This window comes from Takifugu flavidus, chromosome 1 (genome assembly GCF_003711565.1).
Source record: "Takifugu flavidus isolate HTHZ2018 chromosome 1, ASM371156v2, whole genome shotgun sequence".
Classification (NCBI taxonomy): Eukaryota; Metazoa; Chordata; class Actinopteri; order Tetraodontiformes; family Tetraodontidae; genus Takifugu; species Takifugu flavidus.
The window spans coordinates 5,771,043-5,791,587 of NC_079520.1; the positions used below are offsets into that span (position 1 = coordinate 5,771,043).

At 43.3% G+C, this 20,545-nt stretch overlaps 4 protein-coding genes, 1 long non-coding RNA gene and 1 other non-coding gene across 16 annotated transcripts in view; 2 read left to right on the forward strand and 4 right to left on the reverse strand.

Moving 5' to 3' along the window:
• Nucleotides 1-323: 323 nt before the first annotated feature.
• trnal-aag (transfer RNA leucine (anticodon AAG)) lies at nt 324-405 on the forward strand. The gene has a single exon. It is a non-coding gene; the product is annotated as a tRNA-Leu (tRNA).
• A 256-nt stretch (nt 406-661) lies between these two features.
• On the forward strand, nt 662-1,984 carry LOC130531171 (uncharacterized). Its single transcript, XR_008952029.1, has 3 exons — nt 662-1,272; nt 1,486-1,593; nt 1,783-1,984. It is a non-coding gene; the product is annotated as an uncharacterized LOC130531171 (long non-coding RNA).
• Nucleotides 1,925-5,063, reverse strand: nepro (nucleolus and neural progenitor protein). 2 transcript variants are annotated; one of them, XM_057042976.1, is made up of 10 exons: nt 4,925-5,063; nt 4,486-4,576; nt 4,172-4,326; nt 3,978-4,066; nt 3,772-3,888; nt 3,456-3,533; nt 3,124-3,380; nt 2,788-2,846; nt 2,520-2,716; nt 1,925-2,418 (listed from the first exon to the last, which is right to left on the reverse strand). In XM_057042976.1, exons 2-10 carry the CDS (start codon nt 4,568-4,570, stop codon nt 2,082-2,084), a joined length of 1,374 nt encoding a protein of 457 aa, XP_056898956.1. In that variant the 5' UTR covers nt 4,571-4,576; nt 4,925-5,063; the 3' UTR covers nt 1,925-2,081. The 2 variants fall into 2 exon arrangements, with proteins under 2 accessions (XP_056898956.1, XP_056898965.1); XM_057042985.1 differs by lacking the exon at nt 1,925-2,418 and having other exon boundaries at nt 2,788-2,806.
• tex30 (testis expressed 30) lies at nt 4,790-6,058 on the reverse strand. The gene is made up of 4 exons (XM_057043000.1): nt 5,954-6,058; nt 5,564-5,800; nt 5,224-5,493; nt 4,790-5,078 (listed from the first exon to the last, which is right to left on the reverse strand). Exons 1-4 carry the CDS (start codon nt 5,969-5,971, stop codon nt 4,917-4,919), a joined length of 687 nt encoding a protein of 228 aa, XP_056898980.1. The 5' UTR covers nt 5,972-6,058; the 3' UTR covers nt 4,790-4,916.
• A 121-nt stretch (nt 6,059-6,179) lies between these two features.
• Nucleotides 6,180-10,908, reverse strand: poglut2 (protein O-glucosyltransferase 2). Its single transcript, XM_057042964.1, has 10 exons — nt 10,453-10,908; nt 9,141-9,346; nt 8,851-9,056; nt 8,007-8,084; nt 7,723-7,895; nt 7,404-7,641; nt 7,077-7,286; nt 6,894-6,983; nt 6,655-6,759; nt 6,180-6,533 (listed from the first exon to the last, which is right to left on the reverse strand). Exons 1-10 carry the CDS (start codon nt 10,644-10,646, stop codon nt 6,516-6,518), a joined length of 1,518 nt encoding a protein of 505 aa, XP_056898944.1. The 5' UTR covers nt 10,647-10,908; the 3' UTR covers nt 6,180-6,515.
• A 2,736-nt stretch (nt 10,909-13,644) lies between these two features.
• The window catches only part of stxbp5l (syntaxin binding protein 5L), a 68,059-nt gene continuing 61,158 nt past the window's right edge, over nt 13,645-20,545 (reverse strand). For 7 of the 10 annotated variants that reach the window (XM_057033179.1, XM_057033168.1, XM_057033130.1 and 4 more), the window contains 7 exons: nt 18,544-18,645; nt 17,288-17,527; nt 15,818-16,181; nt 15,403-15,568; nt 14,841-14,952; nt 14,488-14,708; nt 13,645-14,196 (listed from right to left, as the gene is read on the reverse strand). In XM_057033179.1, coding sequence (XP_056889159.1) covers nt 14,155-14,196; nt 14,488-14,708; nt 14,841-14,952; nt 15,403-15,568; nt 15,818-16,181; nt 17,288-17,527; nt 18,544-18,645 — 1,247 coding nt within the window. In that variant the 3' untranslated portion in view covers nt 13,645-14,154. The remainder of the gene's footprint in view (nt 14,197-14,487; nt 14,709-14,840; nt 14,953-15,402; nt 15,569-15,817; nt 16,182-17,287; nt 17,528-18,543; nt 18,646-20,545) is intronic. The other 3 variants (XM_057033196.1, XM_057033190.1, XM_057033139.1) reach the window with 1 other exon arrangement.

Sequence of the window (20,545 nt, forward strand, 5' to 3'; positions counted from 1 at the left end):
TGTTTAATGCACTATTGTGCATAGTTACTAAAGGGGAAAATATTTTCTTGTTTAACAGTTTTGTACATTTTTCAAATGTGCTGTAAGTAGGCCTATTTAAATGACGACCATTACACAAAACGGTGCTAGAACAAGTTACATTTTTACATTAAAACCACCACTTTGGGAATCCTACATTACAAGTTGTCGTCAAAAAAGAAACAACTTCTGTTAGAAAGTTTAAAGTGTTTGTGAGAGGATAGGTAAATAATATTTCTATTTTAAACGTTTTTTATTTTACACGTCCTGTTTTAATTCAACACACTTTGTGTTACATCACATCCGGTAGCGTGGCCGAGCGGTCTAAGGCGCTGGATTAAGGCTCCAGTCTCTTCGGAGGCGTGGGTTCGAATCCCACCGCTGCCAGGTTACTTTTCTTTCAAGTTTTTAAATATTGCAATCGTAGTTTACAGTAGCAGTAATATAAATTTGATATTATTAGTGTCCTTTTTATGAGGTGTACTGATAACATCAGTCTGACAGGACAGACACATAAACTTTATTTTTGATGCACTCTAAGACTTTGTTTTTCCTTAAAGCACCTTGTATCATCAGTAATAAAGGGTCTGTTTAAATAACTGTATTATTATAACACAGCTATGAAAGGGCATTGTTGCAGTCACCCCATTTTATCACTTCTTCCTTGTCAGAATCAATGACTACATTCATTTAACATTGTTTCTGTAATGAAATTGAGAGAATATTGTATTAAAATTATAATAAAAGGAAAACTTGATTGTACCAGACACTATTTAAATAAGGTTGGTTGAATTGGATTGAAAAGATACTATAAGAAAGGTTTCAGTAGATTAGATACACAAAGAACACAATAAAAATCAGTGCAATAATCTGGTTTCAAGATGTTACATAATATAATTTGATGTAGGGTTTATTTTAAAGTCAGCGTCTTTGTCTGGCTTTAACTGGAGCACATATTTTTCTTCGTTCCCAGACCACTGAGCTATTTGAGGTTTGACGTATGCTACTTCTTTTGTCCCAGTGGAGGTAATGTGATGGATTAACACCAAACATAACATTCAGAAACCCCGTGTGATAGTGAGATCTGAGCTGTGTATAATACTTCTGGTGCCATTAAGGTGACGGAGAAATAAAGCTGAAGGTGGACGCTTTCATGTTCCCTATTCTGTGTTTTAGGTCACATTGTAGCCTCCAGGCACAGGTCATAATTGATGCATTCACCAAAGCCCTAGAGAACCATTCACTCCAACAAAGGTATGCATAATTCCAGAATTAAAAAAATAGACAAAAAAGGTGTCCCATTACCTGTGGTAACAGAGGCATTGGCTGAAGTCAGATACAGTGTCTCATACACCCTTCTTCAAAAGAAAAGTATATTCCTTAAATGATGTTACTCTCTGTTTGCTGAGGAATAGCCTTAAAATGACTGTTGACGCTGCCAAAACAGCCTGCTACTATCACTTACAGCCAACAACTGTGCAGGATGCAGATTGCTTTTCTCCATGGTTGCAGAAACGAAGATCTCAACAAACTGGTGTGAATAAAATTATTAACATGGGGCAACTACTCAAGTAGGTAATTATCTATTTGGCCAACTGGCCACCACCCCATTAGGATTTTAAAATGTATGCATGATACTGGCAAATTAAAGCATATGCTTGGAAAGATGAAACATCAACATAGAGCCAGTATTCCACAGATCTCAGTATACAGCAGGCTGGTGCAACTCTTTCTGAACTGACGTCTTTTTTTTTTTTTTAATAGAAAAAGAAATATCGGGATGCAATTTCATTCGACTCCACAGGATGGCGCGAGTAAGGCCGGAAAATGGGATAACACGAAATCAGTATTTCATGACTCAACAAAACTAATTAATCATGGATCAATACATTATAAAAATTAAAACACCATGAAGATGTGCATTTATTAAAACCATAGTTTAAAAACAGTATATATGGCTTAAAAAGTTCAGTTGTCTTGTGTTTTTCTCACATTGATGATCTCACCATTCACTTTCAGTTTGTCAGTCTGAAATTTTCGTTTTTTGATTGTCAGACAGTGCATCACAAACCTATAGAGGCAAATATGTCATCTATGTCATTATGGATGTTTTGGTTGCTGGTCTCAGAAGTCCCCTCACATCGACTTTTGTTCTGCTGTTTGTCCCTCAAGCGCCCAGACAAAGATGACCGACTCCTCTTCTTTTGTCTTTTCCTCTTTTTCGCCTTGTCACTGGCTCGGAGTGCCGAAGACTTATTTTGGCTCCTGACTGAATGCAGATTTGTTGAGCGTTTATTCCAATGGGTCAGAACAGGGGAGCGGGGGCTTTTCGGGCCTCGCCTCTGAGGTGACAAAACCCAGAGAACTTTCTGTCTGAAGGTTCGTAGCTTCTCCTGGACACTGCAGAGAAGGAAGAACCACACAAACATGCGTCATTATGAATTATTTTGCTTTAACAAAGCACAACAAGAAGGAACAGGATCTAACCCTGTTGGTCTTACTTGTGACCTTCTGCCTCTAAGCATTTCATCCTTCGGCACTTTAAAAGCAGAAAGTTTAAGATGTGCTTTTCCCTTTTACTCTTGTGGGCTGTGCATCCTGCAAGCCTCTCCTGGAGCTGGGTTGCCAGATCAGTGAACGTCTCTGCCTTGCTGACATTTTTCCAGAACGCTGGTCCGTGGTCGGCCTGGATTATTCTCTGTGAGACGGTATAATTTAATAATTCGCTGGCGTGCTCAAACACTTCACAAGGCTGCTGTATTGACGTACCCGTGTAGACGCTCTAATGCTGTTGAGGAAAGGTTTCAGGTCAGCCTTGAGGAATGAACCTAATAAAAACACATCAGGTTTCACCAGAAGATGAAAGCATTCCACAACATTAGCCAGTGTGTCCCATTACACGTTCAATATGATTTTATGTCAAAGCCAATGTAAAAGAATATCTTCTCTCTAGATTATCATCAGGGATTGCATTACCAATAAGTTGCAAAAGTTGACATTTAGTGTTTAGAAAAGCTGATTTTACCTATGTCATAAACAGTTATGATTTCATTGATAAATGAAAAATGGTAAGTTGATAAATAAGGTGTTTCCTGAATACTGTACCTCTGTTAATGGAGACACCCAGGTCTTCGTTCGCCTTCCTCTTCACTCCCTGCTGCACTTCCTGCTGTTTTTTTCTCTGGGGAATAAGTCTAGCCTGTAAAAATGCATCAGATGGGGGCAGAAACTGACTCATATCCACGGGCAAAGAGAACTCCTTGAGGAAAGACATGGGATGGGCCTCGGCGACTTCTCCGAGGAGCTGTAGGAGGTGCTGATACAGGGAGGAAAGGCTCGCCAGGATCCCACGGCAAATCACCCTGGTGGGGCAGGAAGGTTTCAACCATTAAAAGAGCACATTCAAGCCTTTGAATGCCCATTTCAGATTCACTCACCAGAGGCGACTGACCATGCTGGTTATCACCACATTCAGGATAACAAACTCCTCCAGTTTCATCTGCTGCTTAGACAGCCTGAAATAAACATCTGTTAAGGGCAAATGCCAGAAAAGGGTCAGACCTGTCCAACTTAAACCACCCTTAGACCAGAGGCTAATTAAAGTGCTGTTGTAGAAATAGACATTCTATTTACCCATTCGGCTGTAACAGTGCGATAAAAAACAAATACATTCGTTTAACTCATATGACTGGAGAAGGTGGGCTGGGATGAACTATCTCAGCACTCGTAGCCAGGAGTCAAACACAAGGATACATGAAAGCTCTGCTGCAGCGACTCAGACTGCAGCTCATCAGTTGGCCACCTCCAAGCACTTTGAGGCAGAGCCACTCTAGAAACGGCTGGCTGGGAGCATCCCACTCGCCGGCCCTTCTGCTCAGTTGACCAAAAACAGAAGACAAACGTGAAAACAAATACAACATCATTGGTGATGATGCCCAGCATGTCTCCTTTCAACAAACCTTTGAATTCTATCAGGACATAGTTCAGTCAGGTCCTGCAGAGCAGCCTCAAGCTTCATCATCTTCAGCCTGTTTATACATTGTTCAACCTAAAAAAAGAAGGAAGCAGAGAGCCACACAAGAGCCATACATTACTGTTGGTTTGTGAGCTAGGTTATTCATTAGTAGAGCTTCATTGCAGAGCAGCACCTTACCTGCTTTACGCCCTTGAAGGTCTTGTTGCCTCTGTAGCTGTTGTTCAGGATGTACAGAAGCTCGTACATGACTCGGATCTCCGTCTGGAGAAGCTCGCTCCCGATTAGCTTGAGCACCTTATCCTTTTCTGCCAACACGGCTTTGACTCTCGAATCTACACAACAGCAACAAACTCAAACTCAACAATCTCCAAAGAAACAAGGTGGTGAACGTGTATTAACGCTCCCCCACGTGGGTTTCGAGAGGCAAAAACACCGTTTGATGAGCAAATACTGACATATGAACGCCACCTTCTTAGAACAAGAAACTTTACCTGTTGTTGAAGTAAATGGTATACGGACAGTGGAAACTGCACTAGGGAAGGGGATATGTACTCTGTTCCATGGCTCTCCAGCCATGTTTTCCTGAATAAAAATAAGCGGAAGTGAGTAAGCCAATCAGCGCACGAATAGATCGTCCTTCCTGAAATGGGCGTGGCCAAACGATCCTATCCTCACCGGATGTATTTTATGGAAATACTTCCGGAAGAATAGTAAAATACTTATTTTAGAGCTACAGAGTTAGTACAGTACATCCTAGTTGGTCCACAAAATAAGTTAACAACAAAAGCACCCAAGTTCTTCTTGGTCATGTTTTTAAGCACAGAACTAGCAGACTTTTTTTAATATATATATTTAAAACCAATACTGTATATACTTTATTGACTCAAAAAAACACATTGTAGATAATATAAAATAAATTAATCTATACACCTTGTTTATTCAACCAGGTGAGGACTTGTAAATTGACTTCATCCATCACAGAATCTTCAGTCCTTCCCTTCACTGTCAGACCATGATTAGCCCCTTTCAGCCAAAAAACATCAACTCCAGCTTTCATTTCTTTGACTGTCTCTTCAAAAAGCACCTGGACACAGAAAGTCCATAAAAAAGCAACATATTCAAGGTTAGGTTGTAAATCAAATTGCACTAAAGCTCTGGTTTAGTCCATGTACATGCAACAACAAATAATCGCCTCATTTAAACTGCATTAAGGAGCTCTGCAAACTCACCCTGTCACACATGTGGTCTTCAGTGCCCGACACAAAGAGCACAGGCAGATGTTCAAGTAACGCCCTGAGATCTTCACTTCGCTGCCGATGGTCGTGTGTCCGTCCAGGCGGGTGCAGGGGAAAGGACAGACATAGAACACCCTGTACCGCCTCCTCTGGTTCACTGTCACTGAGCTGTCTGGCTAAAGCCACTGCTGCACGACTTCCCATTGACCTGCCTCCAACAAATATGTGCTTGATGGTAAACTTTTCCAGTGTTTTCAGGTAATTCTAGAAGGGGGGATACAAGTGTATATTTAGGTTGTGTTAGACTGCTGTTTATGGAATTAAACATGCTTACCCACACAGCATGGTACGCCTTCACCCTATAGCCCAAGTTTAAACATTTGCAAGTGAAGCGCATGCAAATGAAGCCTGCTGACGCTAAAGCATGTGCCAGAGAGACCAGCTGTTTAAAGTCCATGTCTCCCCCGGCGCCATGGGTGAGAGTGACGGCTGTCTCAGCATCTTTGGCGGAGGTTGGTATGCACAAGGCGGCATCCAGAAATTTTGTCCCAAATGGCACCTTTACTTTGACCTGAAAACCAGCAATTAGTTGGTTAGTGAGACCGCTTATGATGTTGCAACAATGACGTTAAATAGTTATAGCACGGTGCAACCTAGTCACCACCATTGAGCTTTCAAAAAGTTAATGAAACTCTTATTCAGTCGAACGCAGAACTCATGGTACCTCATCGAATTGATCCATGACTTATTCTTCAACAAAATTCACCCGGATGTACAAGTTACGTCACTGCCCCCTGTCGGTCGGGGTTGTTACTACAAACCCACTGGTAATGAGCGGTGTTTGGTCGCAGTAATTCGCTTTGTTTGTCAGACTGATTAAACATGAAATATACCTTTGTATTCAACTTTCAAATGTAATTTAATCTAGTACATGATAATACACCGAAAGCACATGATGAAAAGTTTTATTAAGTCCAGGGATTTTGATCAGCAACAGAACAGCATTTGGAAATTAAATGACAGATCAGCACAGAGAATGCTTGAAAACTCAGCTTGTACATGTAGCTTTGTCTGTAGTACTTGTTAATATTACCTTATGAACAGAACAAAAATGATAAATGTTCTAATTGTGCAAGTTGTACTTGATTTATGAAGTGCTTGCATGTATGTGTGAGTAAAATAAACAGCGACAAAAATACAATAATTTAAAAGTAGAAAAAATACATTTCATTTTGAAGAAAATGGCACCATGTGAAGATTTATGGCAGCTGAAGGTGGACTGATGATCAGAGTTCATCTTTTAGCTGGAAAAACAGAGTCAAATATTCATTAGTTAAAAGGTTCAGAACACAGTGATGACAAACAGCTGTGACATCAGTGTGTATAGACTAAAACGCATCTCTCTTTGGTAAGAGCAATCCTCACCCTCTTCCTGTGGCAGGAACATGGGAATAAGTCATCAGTGGGCTGTTCCACCCGCTCCATTCCTAGGCGAACCTGAGGCTCAGTGATCTGCAGTTGGGCATATTGCTACAAGAAGACATTGGAGAGATTATTGTGGGTAAAGTGTGACATCACATGAAGGCAACATAGGAAACCATTTCAAAAGCAAAAGTTGGTGGATTTTACTGCCTCTGTTGTTTCTGCAACTTTGGAAGCGTTACCTTGAAAAGTTTGTAGTAGTAACACAATATTTTGTCTCCCATAAGATGATTTCGAGCAAACTGCTGCCCTGCCAGTGCAATTTTCTTCACCTAAAATGGGGCAAAATCAAGTATTCAATATTCTCCACAGCAAACATGACAGCGATAAAAATATAAACAACTACTGCCAAACATAATTTTTACTTCTTCATCGTGGCTACGAGCCCACTGGATCTTGTCCAGCAAGTCTCCAAGGTCCGCCCTGACTGGGATGTAGTGCTCCCATGGCCGGAGCTCATTGTAGAAATGCTCATAGTAGCCAGAATCCTGCTTCAAAACCACACTGTCTCCTGCTAACAGGTACGGAAGTCGGTACGCAGCCACGGTGCCATCAATGTTAATTTGGTATTTATACTGAGGATGGACACATGAGGGAAACAGAAATCAGCAAGGCTGTTCTAACACCCTTCTATGCAGTGTCTATAAGAACATGCTAGTTGATGGATGAGTTAAGAAACCAGCCTCTCTGACCTTGAAGAAGTCAAAGAATGAAACATGTTTGACCAACGGTCCATAGAGGCTCTCGTCATGTTTGAAGAAGAAGAAGTTGGTGAAGGCCGCATCGATCATGTCGGGGTGAGCCCTGGAGAGCTTGACGAGCTCCAGGCGTTCCTGCCGGCTGTCCCGGCCCCTCCAGAAGGCCGTGGCGTTTTTCTCTGCCCACGGCGGGCCCGTGTTGGCCTGCACCGACGTCATGTCCAGGCTGACTCTGTGGGGTCCAAGCACAAAGATGCTGAAAACTCGAGGTGCTGGAGCTCATTATGCTACTGTGCTTCACTGAATTTTGTACCTTCCCATGGTCTCAAGGACAGACTCGGTCAGGTCGTAGGTCGGCATGACGATGTCCTGCGTATTATTAGAGCCGCACCAGGAAAAGATGGGATGGATTTTGTCTGTGAGCTTCCTCTTCTCCAGAGGCCAGTCGCCCAGATTAACAAAAAACTCCACATCAGGGAGCCACACCTGCAAACAGACCCGAAGCAGCAATAGACTCACATGACTGAACACTCTTGAAATAATATTGCATCAGCAAAATGATCAACTAAAGTTGTTAAGAGTTCCTGAATGTTTTACCTTCCTTGTGAGTGAAAGCAGGATGGAATCCGTGAATATCCTGAACCCGACATGCTCTCCAAATGTAGTCACATAGACCTGGAGAGAATGTAAAGCGACATCATCACCGTTATTCAGGCGTAACTGGACCTGCAAATGTGACTGCCGGGCCTTCAAGGGTGGTAACTTTAGAGGCAGTTTTACACAGTAGTTGTAGGTCATGAATGTATGTATAAAGCTTTGTAAATAATAAAGGTGTAAATCACAATGGCTCAGTAAATCACTGACAACAGCAGGGATTAACACAAAAAATAGAAATAATGTATTTTCCTGGCGAAATGTTATATTCCCCATTTATCTTCGTGCAACACAACCATTTAGAGAGCTCTGGATAGCATTATTGGTTGAGAGGGGCATCGGTCTAATGCTTCGAAGATCCGATTTTAAATCCAAAACACAACAAAAACAATCATGAAGGTTTTTCCCCCCTATCGAAATTCTTGCTGACAGATTTCCATCTGGCGATCGTTAATCCCTGCGACTGAATCATTGATGGACGTCTCCAGGTGACACCCTCGCTGGGACAATGCAGCTTCGCACGTACAGGAAGCCACGCTGACGTCTGTAGTGATATTTTGAGAAGACTGACGGACTTTATTTACAGGTGTGTGAAGTAGCCTCGGGGTCTCTGACCCCACCTTCTGTATGACCTGATCTTAATTACTCTTGTGAATAAGTGAAACCCCATTCTTTGCCAGTTTACTAGCCTTTGGTTGTGATATTTGAAAGAGAACCTGGGGGATTGTCATAAAAGACAGCTTGTTTGGGTGATAATTACTGCATATTGTGTTTATGCTTGAAATACCTTATTGTCTTTAACTGTGTAGTGGCAGAGGCTCTGGCGTTGGCCAAAGCGCTGCGGGATCTCCTGCGCGATACGATCGGGATCAACATTAGGGAACGCTGACAGGTCCCTGTCTATCTGAGGGAAGGAGTCGGGACAGCGCATGTGGGCCTCCCAAACAGGACCACTGGGCTGGGGACAGTCACAACCCTCGTGGTAAACTGGGCCTGTAAAAAAGAAAAACTAGTGAATGAAATTCTGTTGGTATTTTTTTTAATGTTTTGTGGTTATATGGGGTTTTTTTTCTCAACCTTCAAGAATGAAAGGGGAGTTTGCGACATGCTCGTTTTTGAGCAGGATGTGGATGTGAATCTCTGGGTAGGTGGAATACATCCTGTAGCGGACCAGAAAGGAGCCATCCTTACGATCCAGGACCTGCAGCCAAATCCTGGTTAGATGCTCCCCCGGGGAGGTTATTTTCACCTCAAAGGTTTTCTCACCAGGTGATGTTGTGAAGCTGTGGTGGAGATCATATGAAACAAACATCTCCCATATTAGTGGGACAAAGCAGCTACACAGCAAATTCACATTTATCAGCGAATAAACAGCTAAGTGCAACACTTTGCTGATTCTGCTCATCTTTAACTACACACCCCCACATGAGTACATTCTGCTGAGGTTGTTTTGGACACATTTATGCATAAATTGTGCATAAAAATGCTTTGCAAACATTTAAACATATCCTAAAGATGGGATAGAATATGCACCTTTAGGCTAAAATCGGAACAAGCTCTGCGTTATTCACTCAGATAATCCAAGACTTCTTACTATTGTTGTGCTTTTACTATCTTGTGTAAGCAGACAACAACAAGGTGGCATGTTTTTGTGTGCATGAATGGAAGAGAGAACATGATATCCATCTTCACACACGAGATTTGCGTGAAAGGGACACACAAGGCAAGTAGCTGCACATTGACTGGGATACCTTTGGTCCCATTGGAGTTTTTTTTCTTAAATGAAAAGGGGTTACTGGAGCTGGTCTACGTCGTCTTCCCGGAGGGCAGAACTTTACGGCTGCTCTCTCAGGATTGGGCAGCTGCTGTAGATTTACTACAGTTTTCACTTTGTAGTCCTGCAACCTCCTGGTGCTCACCTTCTATTTTACAACACCAGTAATTGTCCCGTGTTCGCACGAAGCAAAGGTTGGGTTTCTGCATCGGACCTATGGAGACCTGCAGCTTAAAAATATAACCCCATAAAGCATGAGTACAGAACTTTACTTTACAGAATTCTTAATTCAGTATTTTCCTGTCCCGTTATGGCCAGGTAGAGGCCCAGCTTTGCTCTTTTTGCAGGTTTAAACTGCCAGTTGATTTACTGAGGCTTCAGCGATAGATCTATAAAAGTTATTTTTTTAAAACTGTAGATTTTGAGTGCCTCATGAAAGAATTACATAAGATAAATAGTGTGTTTATAATGGAATGATTGTTATGTAGAATATGTATAAAAGAAAAAAACGACATTCTCATGTGACTACAAAGGCTTATAAACTAGGGAAAAAATGCAACATTCGTTTGCCTTTTTTAACCCATGGACTAGTAACCTAGTAACTACTATACTCACTTTCTCCCTGAGCTGTCCACTGCTTGGATGTAGAAAAACCGAGCTGGGAGAACGATGTTTGCATGGAGCCCCGGTCCCCAGACTAAGGTTTTGGACGCGCTGGGGACCTCGTCTGCCTGAGCTCCAGGTTGTCCACGCCTGGACCCCTCCAAGCAGAACAAGAGCAGCAAACGCAGGCTTATGTGCAGAGACATGACCGTCCTCTGGAGCGTCGCCTCCTCCACCTACACACACGCTCTGCCAAAGTTTACCATCCTCTGGCTTCCAGGAATTACGCAGACATCAGAGCACAGACAAGCCCTCACTATGAGCCGGTTCCTGTTTTATCTATTTCAAATTTACATTCCAAAATATAAAATCAATATGAGCGGCTACGTTAACGTGAAAAAATATTGCTTGAATGCCGTTAGCTAGTCGCAGTACGCTCGTAACAGTTTGGGAAAACTATTCTCTGAATGGGAAGGAGGCGGGACTTGAAAGGCTCTCTCGGCGATTTGATTGGTCAAAGGTTCACAGAAGATGATTTTCATTGGATAGAACCGCCATCGGTTTTCAGCCTATGTGACGTATGATTGGACAGTGAGGCGAGTGAAAAGCGGAAGTGGGTGAAAGTAAAAGTCCAACCTCTGACATCGGCGGGTTGGGGTCTGTTAATTTGTGGTGAAAGCGTGAGGAATATAATCTCCCTTTTCAATTTGAATTTTCCCCCTCGATCATAGCGAACAATCATGGGTTTTTAATAATCTTACGTCTGAAAATATGCGTAATGTGAATCCAGTGAATATAAGAAATAAAAATATCGGTAATTGACATTGTCATTTACAGATGATTGAGGAATTTGAAGCCACATTTCACAAAAAAATGTATCTGTCGATGAATGAATTTACAATTCTGAGAGTTAGATGTATATCAACAGTGTAATATATACCGGCCATCATTTCTAAAAGAAAAGTGGAGCAAGGAAAACCACTCTCAAATGAAATGTGTACATCAATCCATGTTTATTTCAGTTTGCTTTGCATCAACATATTTTTTATGTATTTTTTGCCAAGTAATTTGTAGTACACTAGTATAATATCAATAAGAACGAAAAGTGGTAGAATCCATTTAAAGAAGACAAACTTTGCTGCCATCATAGAGAAAACCAGAGATTTTTTTCCAGGATATTACAGTGTGACAAACTACAGAGTTCCAATGGTTTAGACAGAGCCAGAATACCAAATACAGTACCAGCAGTAACAGGTACAACATATACCGAGAAAAATAATATGTATATTTTATAGGGTTTTTTCATTTTATTTTATTTTTTTTTTGCTCGTTGCAACTTTCAAGTTTGAGCTGTACAATTAATATAAAAACCAAAAACGTACAAACCAAAAACATACTAACAAAACACCCTGTCAGTAGAAGTGATTTTTTTTTTTACACTTTTGTTTTGTGGGTTTTTTTGTAACTTTTTTGTTTGTGTGTTTGTGGTTTATCTCATTGAAATAACTGCACTGAACACAAATCATTGACGGTACAGAGATAACGTTTTTCCTCTTCTTTTTTTTGACATCTTGGACTCAAAATCATGTAACTCTTGAAACATTTGCAGCACTGCTTTGAAACTCCAAATTTTGGGCAACAGTGGATAACGTTTTGGCAGAAGGCCGATCGATTCAAGCGTGATTAACTGATCGAGGTGCGGTGCTTCATACAGGATTCTGCTCGTGTGCATAAAGGAGTTTGATGATATCAGTAACCTTCTCTCCGATTCAACAATTCAAAGTTGAGACACATACACGAGTACGAAATATCTTCCTCTGATGTTTGCCAGCGTCAGGTGGCAACCCCGTTTACATGTACAACACAATCACAAGTTGATACACAACCATGTATCATGAAACATCAGTGATTTTTAACACACAAGAGCCTTGAGCGAGAGAGGCCGTCACCACCAAATATCAGGACTGCGACAAAGGTTATCATAGTCATCAAGAACAATATAGAAAAAGAAAAATTAAAATAAAAAATCTATATTCACTTCCAGTTGAAACCATTGCAAATGTTTCACACGTACACAATTTCTTCACTGACTCACGTCTGAACATCACTGAGAAAAATAAAAATACTGTAAGTTCTCCGGAATGTGCCGTCGATTGTAAATGGATGGCCGCCGTCTTCCCGCCCACAGGGACGGCGGCCATCTCTGAAGGATTATCTGTGATCACAAATAGAGAACAGCTTGGAGTGAAAACACGGCCCCTGACAGACCAGGGGTGGAGGGCGTCCTTCACTTTTGATTGCTTTGGTGCAGAAAGAGTCCCATTATTTAACAAACGTTGACTCTCCCTCTCTTACACACAGTCCACTCAGTCACTAAGCTCTGACAAAGGCAGCTGAAGTCTTAAATGTGCCCCTGCGATAACAAACAAAAACACCCTTGTTCACATTTATATATATATATATGTATTTATAATGTGAACACACTGCTCGATAAAGGCCCTTTGCTCCAACATTGCATCCCTTGTGATCAAACAGGAAACAAAGTTTCAGTAGCACTTTAGCTCTTTGTTAGAGAGTAGGCTCACTCAGCTTGATTTTTATGGCACATAATGAGCAGTGATAGCTTCAGGTCAGACATATTAACACACCAACACACTGCGGATCCAGTCTTATGCCCTTTTAGCCTTTGCACATGCCTCTCATCACTCCTTTCTCTTCTAAAACTGGAGTAGGGGGAACGTTTTCTTGTAAATCAGGCCTTTAGTAAGAAGAAGCACTCAAAACGAAACCATAGCGTGATCAGGCTGTGCAGAGGTAAGTGTCAATCTCACTGGAATATGTTTGCACTGTGAAGGCCAGAGTAAGTGGTATGGATGCAGCTGTAGCAGTCATTTAAATATGTGTCTGTAAAGCTAACTATCTATAGATATCTACTGAGACTAAGAAAAAACCAAAATGAAAGAAAGAAAGAAGAAAGAAGAAAGAAAGAAAGAAGAAGAAAGAAAGAAAGAAAGAAAGAAGAAAGAAAGAAGAAAGAAAGAAAGAAGAAAGAAAGAAAGAAGAAAGAAAGAAAGAAAGAAAAAGAAAGAAAGAAAGAAAGAAAGAAAGAAAGAAAAAGAAAGAAAGAAAGAAAGAAAGAAAGAAAGAAAGAAAGAGAAAGAAAGAAAGAACAGGCTAACAAAACAAGTTTTGGCTTTATAGCAATTGCAGGTATATATTTCCCTTTTTAATATAATTTTTTTTTTATTCAGTCAGTGTTTTAAAAAATATAAAACTTTTTCAGAGTCTCTCTTCTTGGTTTACACCAATAAATAAAATTTGTGTGTACTTGCTGTTAAAGTAGCATGCTGCTTTTTAATATGGCAGTTGGATAGTTTTAGTAGTCATCCATTGTAGTTTCATGCATTTCTCGTTGGTTTCTTTGCTTTCGAGTATCTACACAGTGAGGTTCAGATGTTTCAACCACACACTCTTTCACACATTCTGACATGTTGGAAATTCCCTGTTCCATCTTCATCTTTCGCCACTGTTTCTCTTCAGGTCTCTACGTGAGACTAGCCGCCCTCGCCGTTCACCAAACGCTGTAAAAACAGCCAGTCTGGAAGCTGTAAAAGACAAAGTCACTCTTGAGTCTCTCATAGAACTGCTGTCGTTTGTAGAGTGAAAGTCCTGGCATCAGGGTCCCTGCAGTTGTCTCATCGGTGTGTCTGGCTGTTAGAACTGGTACCACTTCTTGTCCTTGCACTTTAGCATCAGCTGCAAAAGGAAAGAACAAACCAGTGACAACTTGTGACTTAAAAAAGGGTCAAGAGTGGACTGTCATTCTTCCTTTTGTTACAGGAGAGCATAATTCTTACTCATACACACGGGCGCCAATATAGGGAATAAACTGGTACTCTGTCTCCCTCTTCTGGTAGAAAGCGCAAGTACACAAGGCGACTCTATTAAATTAATGTTATATTGTAGTGTCATGTAGATGCATTCTTATATTTTTATGTCAAATGTGTCAAAAAGAGTGTACTAAAATCCAAATTTGTTGATGTATACCTCATGAGCATGTTTGGAGAAGGTCTCTGCACTGGTCATCATTAGAGCGGTTCTTTCCTCCAGCTCCCCCAGCCTCTGACCTCTCTCGTCCAGAGCGATGCGGGCCCGTGCCAGCTCACCCACTGCTCCGCTGGCTGCCACCTTCATACCTTCCACCCCAGCCTGCCCGGGGATGTGTTGGGCAAGACTACGAGAAGCCTTCCCGGCAGCCGCCTCACCAACTGCAGACAAGTTGTTTAATTAAAAAAAAAAAAGATTAAGAAAAGACACATGTGGGAAGACACTTTGCATTTTATATCACAGATTTGCATGCAACCCAATAATATACATGAAACAAAATCTAGGAAACGCACAGAGCTCTTCTCTGTCGAAGGTATTTGCATTTCCTCCAAAGAAGCCCTTTAGAAAGCCCCTGTTCTGCGCTTCTGGCGTCTCGATTGGGGTAAACAACTCTCCAAGCATCTCCTGTAATAGGAAAACAGGCCATTATTTACCAATTCATACTGAATCTCCACCACCAGATGTTTGCTATGACTGTTCTGACACGTTCTAGTACCCGCTACTGCCTGTAGAGGGCACTAACGCAGCGTCATTTTGCAACGTGTCTCTTGTCACCGGTGCTGTGGTGACTTTTTAAAAATAGACACCTGTGAATATGTATATTCTCGTGACTCCACGCAATCAAGCTGGAGGAGGTCAAGCCATCCGTGACAAGTGTGACATTTTCCTTCTAAGGCCTGACAGAGGGTGGGGATAATGGTGCCTACTGCGCAAATACCAAAATATGACACAGCCACATGGTCAGTGTAGCTGTCTCATCCCACCCTGCATTCGTGGGGGAAATTAATGTATGAAAATAATTGACGGGCAGCATGCGTGTGAAGATATGCTGCTAAAAAGAGCTGCAGTTCTGACCTGCAGGTTGTCACACATCTCCTGGCTGTACGTAATTCTCTGAATCTCTGTTGGGGAGCTGAGGTACAATGCCTGACCCCCATTGGTGAAGCAAAAGGTTCTTGCGATGCGCATGTCTGTCAGTGGCAGGTAATTTATGTCCATCAGCGGTCTTAAACTCGGCAAACTGTGAGTAGAATCACAAGAAAATGACAGTTGTTAAATCTGTAAATGCAATCACACTCGAATTTACACAAATGCTACATGTAAATTCCCCCAAAATAATAGAAGAGTCAGTTTGCACCATAAATTGGACACAAATGCGCTAATTAAACACAAATATTTGTGAAGTGAATTCCAGGTAAATTTAATCAACTTAAATTGATTTAAACATTAAATTGAGTAAAGACATAAAGGTGGTAATTGGAGCCGATACCTGAGCGTCATGACGTGTCCATTAGCACAGAAACACGCCAAACACACGCTGTTGTAGACGGTGACCACGTCAGCTCTCAGCACAAAGGACGACTCGGTGATGTTGTGGACAAAGAGGCAAGCCTGCGAGGGCATCAGGAAGACTTTGGCCTGTCGTTCCGAGCACACCACGGCAAGATGTCCGTCTCCGCTGGTGTCCTGAGAGGATGACGGCGAGAAGTGGACCAGCTTGCGCTTCCGCGGTCTGTCGGGATCCTCGGGGGCATTGGGGTCCCGCCAAATCTCGTAGGGGCCTTGGATGAGCGCCCCCGCGCAGTCCAAGAAGCCAAAACGGAGCACGGAGCCTTTCAGCATAAGGACGGCCCCTGGGAGCAAAGAGGGCAAAGGTGAGGCAAACGTCTGTCTTTCTGTCATAACCACGGATAAACGCTGTTTCCACGTTCCGCGGACGTGATGGATCACGTTGGAGCAGCTGGGTTTGGTTCACGCCACAAGGCTGCACGATCTCCTGTCACGATCACTCAAGGTGCTCAATACTTGATCGTACGTGACAGGAGCCTCGGTCGGCCCAAAACAAGGTTCGGAGACGGACCGGGGCAGAAACTAGCGACACGCAGCGAAGCGTCAAAGCCGTTGAGAAATGACCTTCACGTCGCATCGATATTCAATTACTTCACACGTCTGTCTCAGGAGGGGGCGGCCACGGCAGGTGGACCCGAGCGGAGAGTAAATGCTTCTTTGTCCAGAACTCCACCAAACTGGTGGGTTGTGAGAAAGAAGATGATCATAATAAGGATCTGCTGGCGGCTGCGGAGCGAAAACTCTTCCTTTCAAACACAGAAGTGGAGCATTTAGCAGCTCCAAATATACTGTCAAACGCCTGCAAACGCCCATCTTTACGCGTTTTATCGTGCAGGGAATGGAAGCAGGTTGTCAGGGTGCGTTTCTTTAGACGTCCGTGTAGTTTGGTGAATGAAACCACGAATTTAACAGGACGTCGGGATTCGATGGAGCAAATGACTGTTTCCCATTTAGAAAATAGAGCAGCCATTCAGAGGGACTCCAGAGGGTTTGTGACAGTTATACAACCGGGGAACTGAGAACAATGCGGCCAAATTAATTTTTTTCTTCATTGATGACATTTAATCAGAGGAAATTACAGTAGAGCAGAAGCCATTATCATAACAAATCAAGAAAGACACAATGAAACGACTGCTGATGGCAGGTTTATGGCCTGATTGTGGCGGCGGATGGCAAGATTAATGAGGACTGAAAATCAAACATCTGGGGAGTTTATACACTATTTTGGAGGTTTGATTCACTGTTCTGCTGCAACAACAGGTGTAGCTCGATATCAGGGCAGGATGATTTATCGTTGATGGACGGCAAAAACGTCTCTAAAGCAAATAACATTAGAATAAAACCCTGAATTCTAAATAACCCGCCAATACAGTCCGTGACTGGGACCTACCGCTGGGGCCAATCGTCACCGGCTCCTCCATCCTCTCGTCCTCGTCAGTGGGAATGGACATCGGGAAGAGTAGGACCACGCCTAAACTGGTGCCCACCCACAGGCAGGGGGTGGGCACGACGTCCCCTTTGCGGCCGTAGGACTCCCCGAACTGCAGCGTGGTGATTGCCTCTTTGGTATCCCGGTCGATGCTGGACACGCTGGAGCTGCGCGAGCGGCTGAAGGAGTTTTCTCGACTTTCTGCGGCGGCAGGAGCACGACAGGTGGGAACAATGATGGAGGAGAGGGGCCGCAGAGGGGGTGGGGTGGAGACGGGGAGCCGTGGCGGGAGAGGTGTGGGGGATACAGCAAGATGTGTGGGGGAATGAGAAAGCACGGAGGGGCGAGAGGATCGATGGTGGCAAAGAAAAAAGGGCAAAGTGAGGCTAAAGGTGGTCGAGGATGGCAGTAAATGTAGTAAATATGCTCACATTTAGCAGGTCTGCAGATTAAATGTCAGGTGAAACACAAATGCAACTGGAAAATATCAGTATGGAACAAAATGGCCATTACAGAGGGGACATCTGCAGACGGAAACAAAACCTGCACACACACACACACACACACACACACACACGCACGCACGCACACACACACACACACAACACACACACACACACACACACACACACACACACACACACCTTATCCAGTTCAGCCTAAACATTTAAATAAACAGCATGAATTTGACACCTAAACACTCACACACACTCAAACACACACACACACACACACAAACACACACCTACACCCACACTGATAGGTGCACTATTTATAAATTAAAAAAACCTCTAAGTGATGCCTGTTCTGGTCGTCCATTGTGTACTTAAGGCCTCCATCATAAAAGTATTTCAGTATTGCTGCGTTTCTGAATTATTCAGGATCAGAAAATGTGCGGCGCTTCATTCCCATCCTAATGTAACCCAGAGTGCAGATTTATGTAACAGATGGGTGCAAAATCCAGCACGTGAAGTGAGCTGGGCAAAATAAAACTGTGACAGCTCTGTCGTGTGTGCATTTTGGGGTGATTTATGCTAAAAATATTAAAAAATGACACCCTGCCCCGCCCACCCCCACCCCGCCCTCCTGGATGCCGCTCAACGGCACGCTTTTACATGGAACAGGGCCACAGGACGGACTGACATACTGACTGATGGACGGACGTGTAATAATCAGCAGGACAGCTGTTGATGGGATTGTGGCCGAAGCCCCCTTACCTCTTTCACTCCAGCAGTAGGAGGCGCTGGTGTGGTGCTCATCGTGGGAGTACATAGTGACTCCATGTAACTGCTGAAGCATTGCCCTCCTGGATGCATAACCTACTCATGAACCCCATATAACCAACCCCAGCATGACCCAGAGCAACACATACAAGTGCAGCGCCGAGAAAACAGACGTGACAGACAGATGAACAGCAGAGTGAGAGAAAAGGGAAGAGAGAGAGAGAGAGAGAGAGGCAGCTGAGTGTGGAGGGTCAACAAATATATACTGAGACAGAGAAAGAATGCTCCTCTGTGTTTCTGGTGGCCACACGACCTCTGCTCCCTTATCCACCTTTCCTCAAAACACCACCTGCAAATGAGTGCAGGCGAGATCAGCGGATCGCTGCTCGTGTCCTGGTCTCCCCATCAACAGAAAACAAACAAAAAAACCCCAAAGAAGCTAAAATACATTAGTCGCTAAGTGAGCAGCATCAGTATTTCTGTTATTGTGAAGTCGTCTCTGCAACAATAAACTCAATTGGAATCACTTCCGATGAATTCTGCGCAGTCTTGCGTCAATATTTAAAAAAAATCCAATTACCATCTTAATCAGAGTCTTCCTCCCTGCTAAATCTGGAATCACGTCAGCGCAGCGAGGGGCCGCTGTTCTCTTCTGAAACCTAACTGGAGTGTAAATCTTTTCATGAGATTTGTTCAGACGTTTGAAAGGCCGAATTTGACAAATACTCCAACAGCATCAGATCATTGTAGCGAGGAGATTCTTCATCCACTGTCCATCAAAAGATTCAGAAAAATCAGGACAAAGATCAAAGCAGGACAAAGGGCGAGATGGGAAACCAGCGCTGCGACCTCCCACCGACCAGGAGCGGCTGTATGTAGTGTCGCCCGGCGTGTCACGGCGGCCGTAAAAAGCAAATGAAGGCTTCCGTGACTTTGATGTCATCCTTTCATGTGAATCAGGGACACCGTGTCTGCTGGGCTGAAGAGGAAAAGGAGCATTCCGTGGATGGGCGTGGGCAGGTCTGACTAATGCTGACAGGTAGAAACATAAGCCACCAGCCAGATGGCGCCTTTTCCAGGGACATTTTGGAGCATATAGCAGGCGACAAATATAGAGGTGTGCAGCAATAATATATGTCAAAAGCTTATAATATATGTTGGAAACAGGTGCTGTTATTGAATCGTGACAACTGGTCACGAATACAAATGTCTCCGTGAATCCAGGCGGCAGTTCCTTTTTTTTTGGCGGCGGCGTGTCACTGAAGAGGGTTTATGCTGTGTGACAGACCCGTTGGGGTGCTGGCTAATGAAAGTCTGGCACAGTGGTACTCTAGCGGGACACGGGCACCCCTGCAGGGCGCTTTCAGGGAGATACGGGCAGGCGGAGCGGGGAGCGGGAAGGTGATAACGGAAGGCAGACAATTTGAAGTGGTGAGGCAGACAAAGTGCCAGGATTAGAACATGCAAATGCACACAGACGTACAGACCAACAGAGATTTAAGAAAAATCCATAAGCTGGCCAGACTATACAGCTATGAGCCGTGTTTAAAGGCACATCAACGCTGTGTTTGGGAATTCAGAAACAATACATTACACTGCGCCATTTTTCTATTGAAAGTTTCCACGGAACACTTTAAAACAACTCTGAATAATTGAAGCGATACAACGTGGGGACTGTAAATCAATAATATCAGTCTACAATACTGCCCCCAATGTTTATCGCGCCCTAGAAGCTATAGAATTTTGCTTCTTTCAGGGTGTGTTTCAGCGTTTTCCCCTCATCCGGCGCACCGTCCTCATTATCACCAGCCTCATCTTTTGCCCCGCTTGTTGACCTTTAATTATCCCAGTCATCCCGCTGGCTCCTCGCTGCGGCAACCCCCGTTTCAAGTGCTACACAATGGCGCCAGAGTGAGGGAACGTATAGGGAACCAGGAGCGAGCTGTGGAAACGAAGCAACCCAACGCGTAGACCAGAACCAGCAAAGAAAACTGAG

What these genes read in the sequence shown, in the direction of transcription:
- nepro (XM_057042976.1), bottom strand. Translation starts at nt 4,570, where the DNA reads ATGGCTGGAGAGCCATGGAACAGAGTACATATCCCCTTCCCTAGTGCA. An exon ending in CGCTGCAGCAGAGCTTTCAT is followed by an intron (nt 3,534 to 3,771) that starts GTATCCTTGTGT and finishes TGTTTATTTCAG; the next exon opens with GCTGTCTAAGCAGCAGATGA. An exon ending in TTAGAGGCAGAAGGTCACAA is followed by an intron (nt 2,419 to 2,519) that starts GTAAGACCAACA and finishes CCTTCTCTGCAG; the next exon opens with TGTCCAGGAGAAGCTACGAA.
- tex30 (XM_057043000.1), bottom strand. An exon ending in AGGCGTACCATGCTGTGTGG is followed by an intron (nt 5,494 to 5,563) that starts GTAAGCATGTTT and finishes CCCCCCTTCTAG; the next exon opens with AATTACCTGAAAACACTGGA. An exon ending in AAGACCACATGTGTGACAGG is followed by an intron (nt 5,079 to 5,223) that starts GTGAGTTTGCAG and finishes TTCTGTGTCCAG; the next exon opens with GTGCTTTTTGAAGAGACAGT.
- poglut2 (XM_057042964.1), bottom strand. Translation starts at nt 10,646, where the DNA reads ATGTCTCTGCACATAAGCCTGCGTTTGCTGCTCTTGTTCTGCTTGGAG. An exon ending in CTCCCCTTTCATTCTTGAAG is followed by an intron (nt 9,057 to 9,140) that starts GTTGAGAAAAAA and finishes TCTTTTTTACAG; the next exon opens with GCCCAGTTTACCACGAGGGT. An exon ending in ACACAGTTAAAGACAATAAG is followed by an intron (nt 8,085 to 8,850) that starts GTATTTCAAGCA and finishes CATTCTCTCCAG; the next exon opens with GTCTATGTGACTACATTTGG.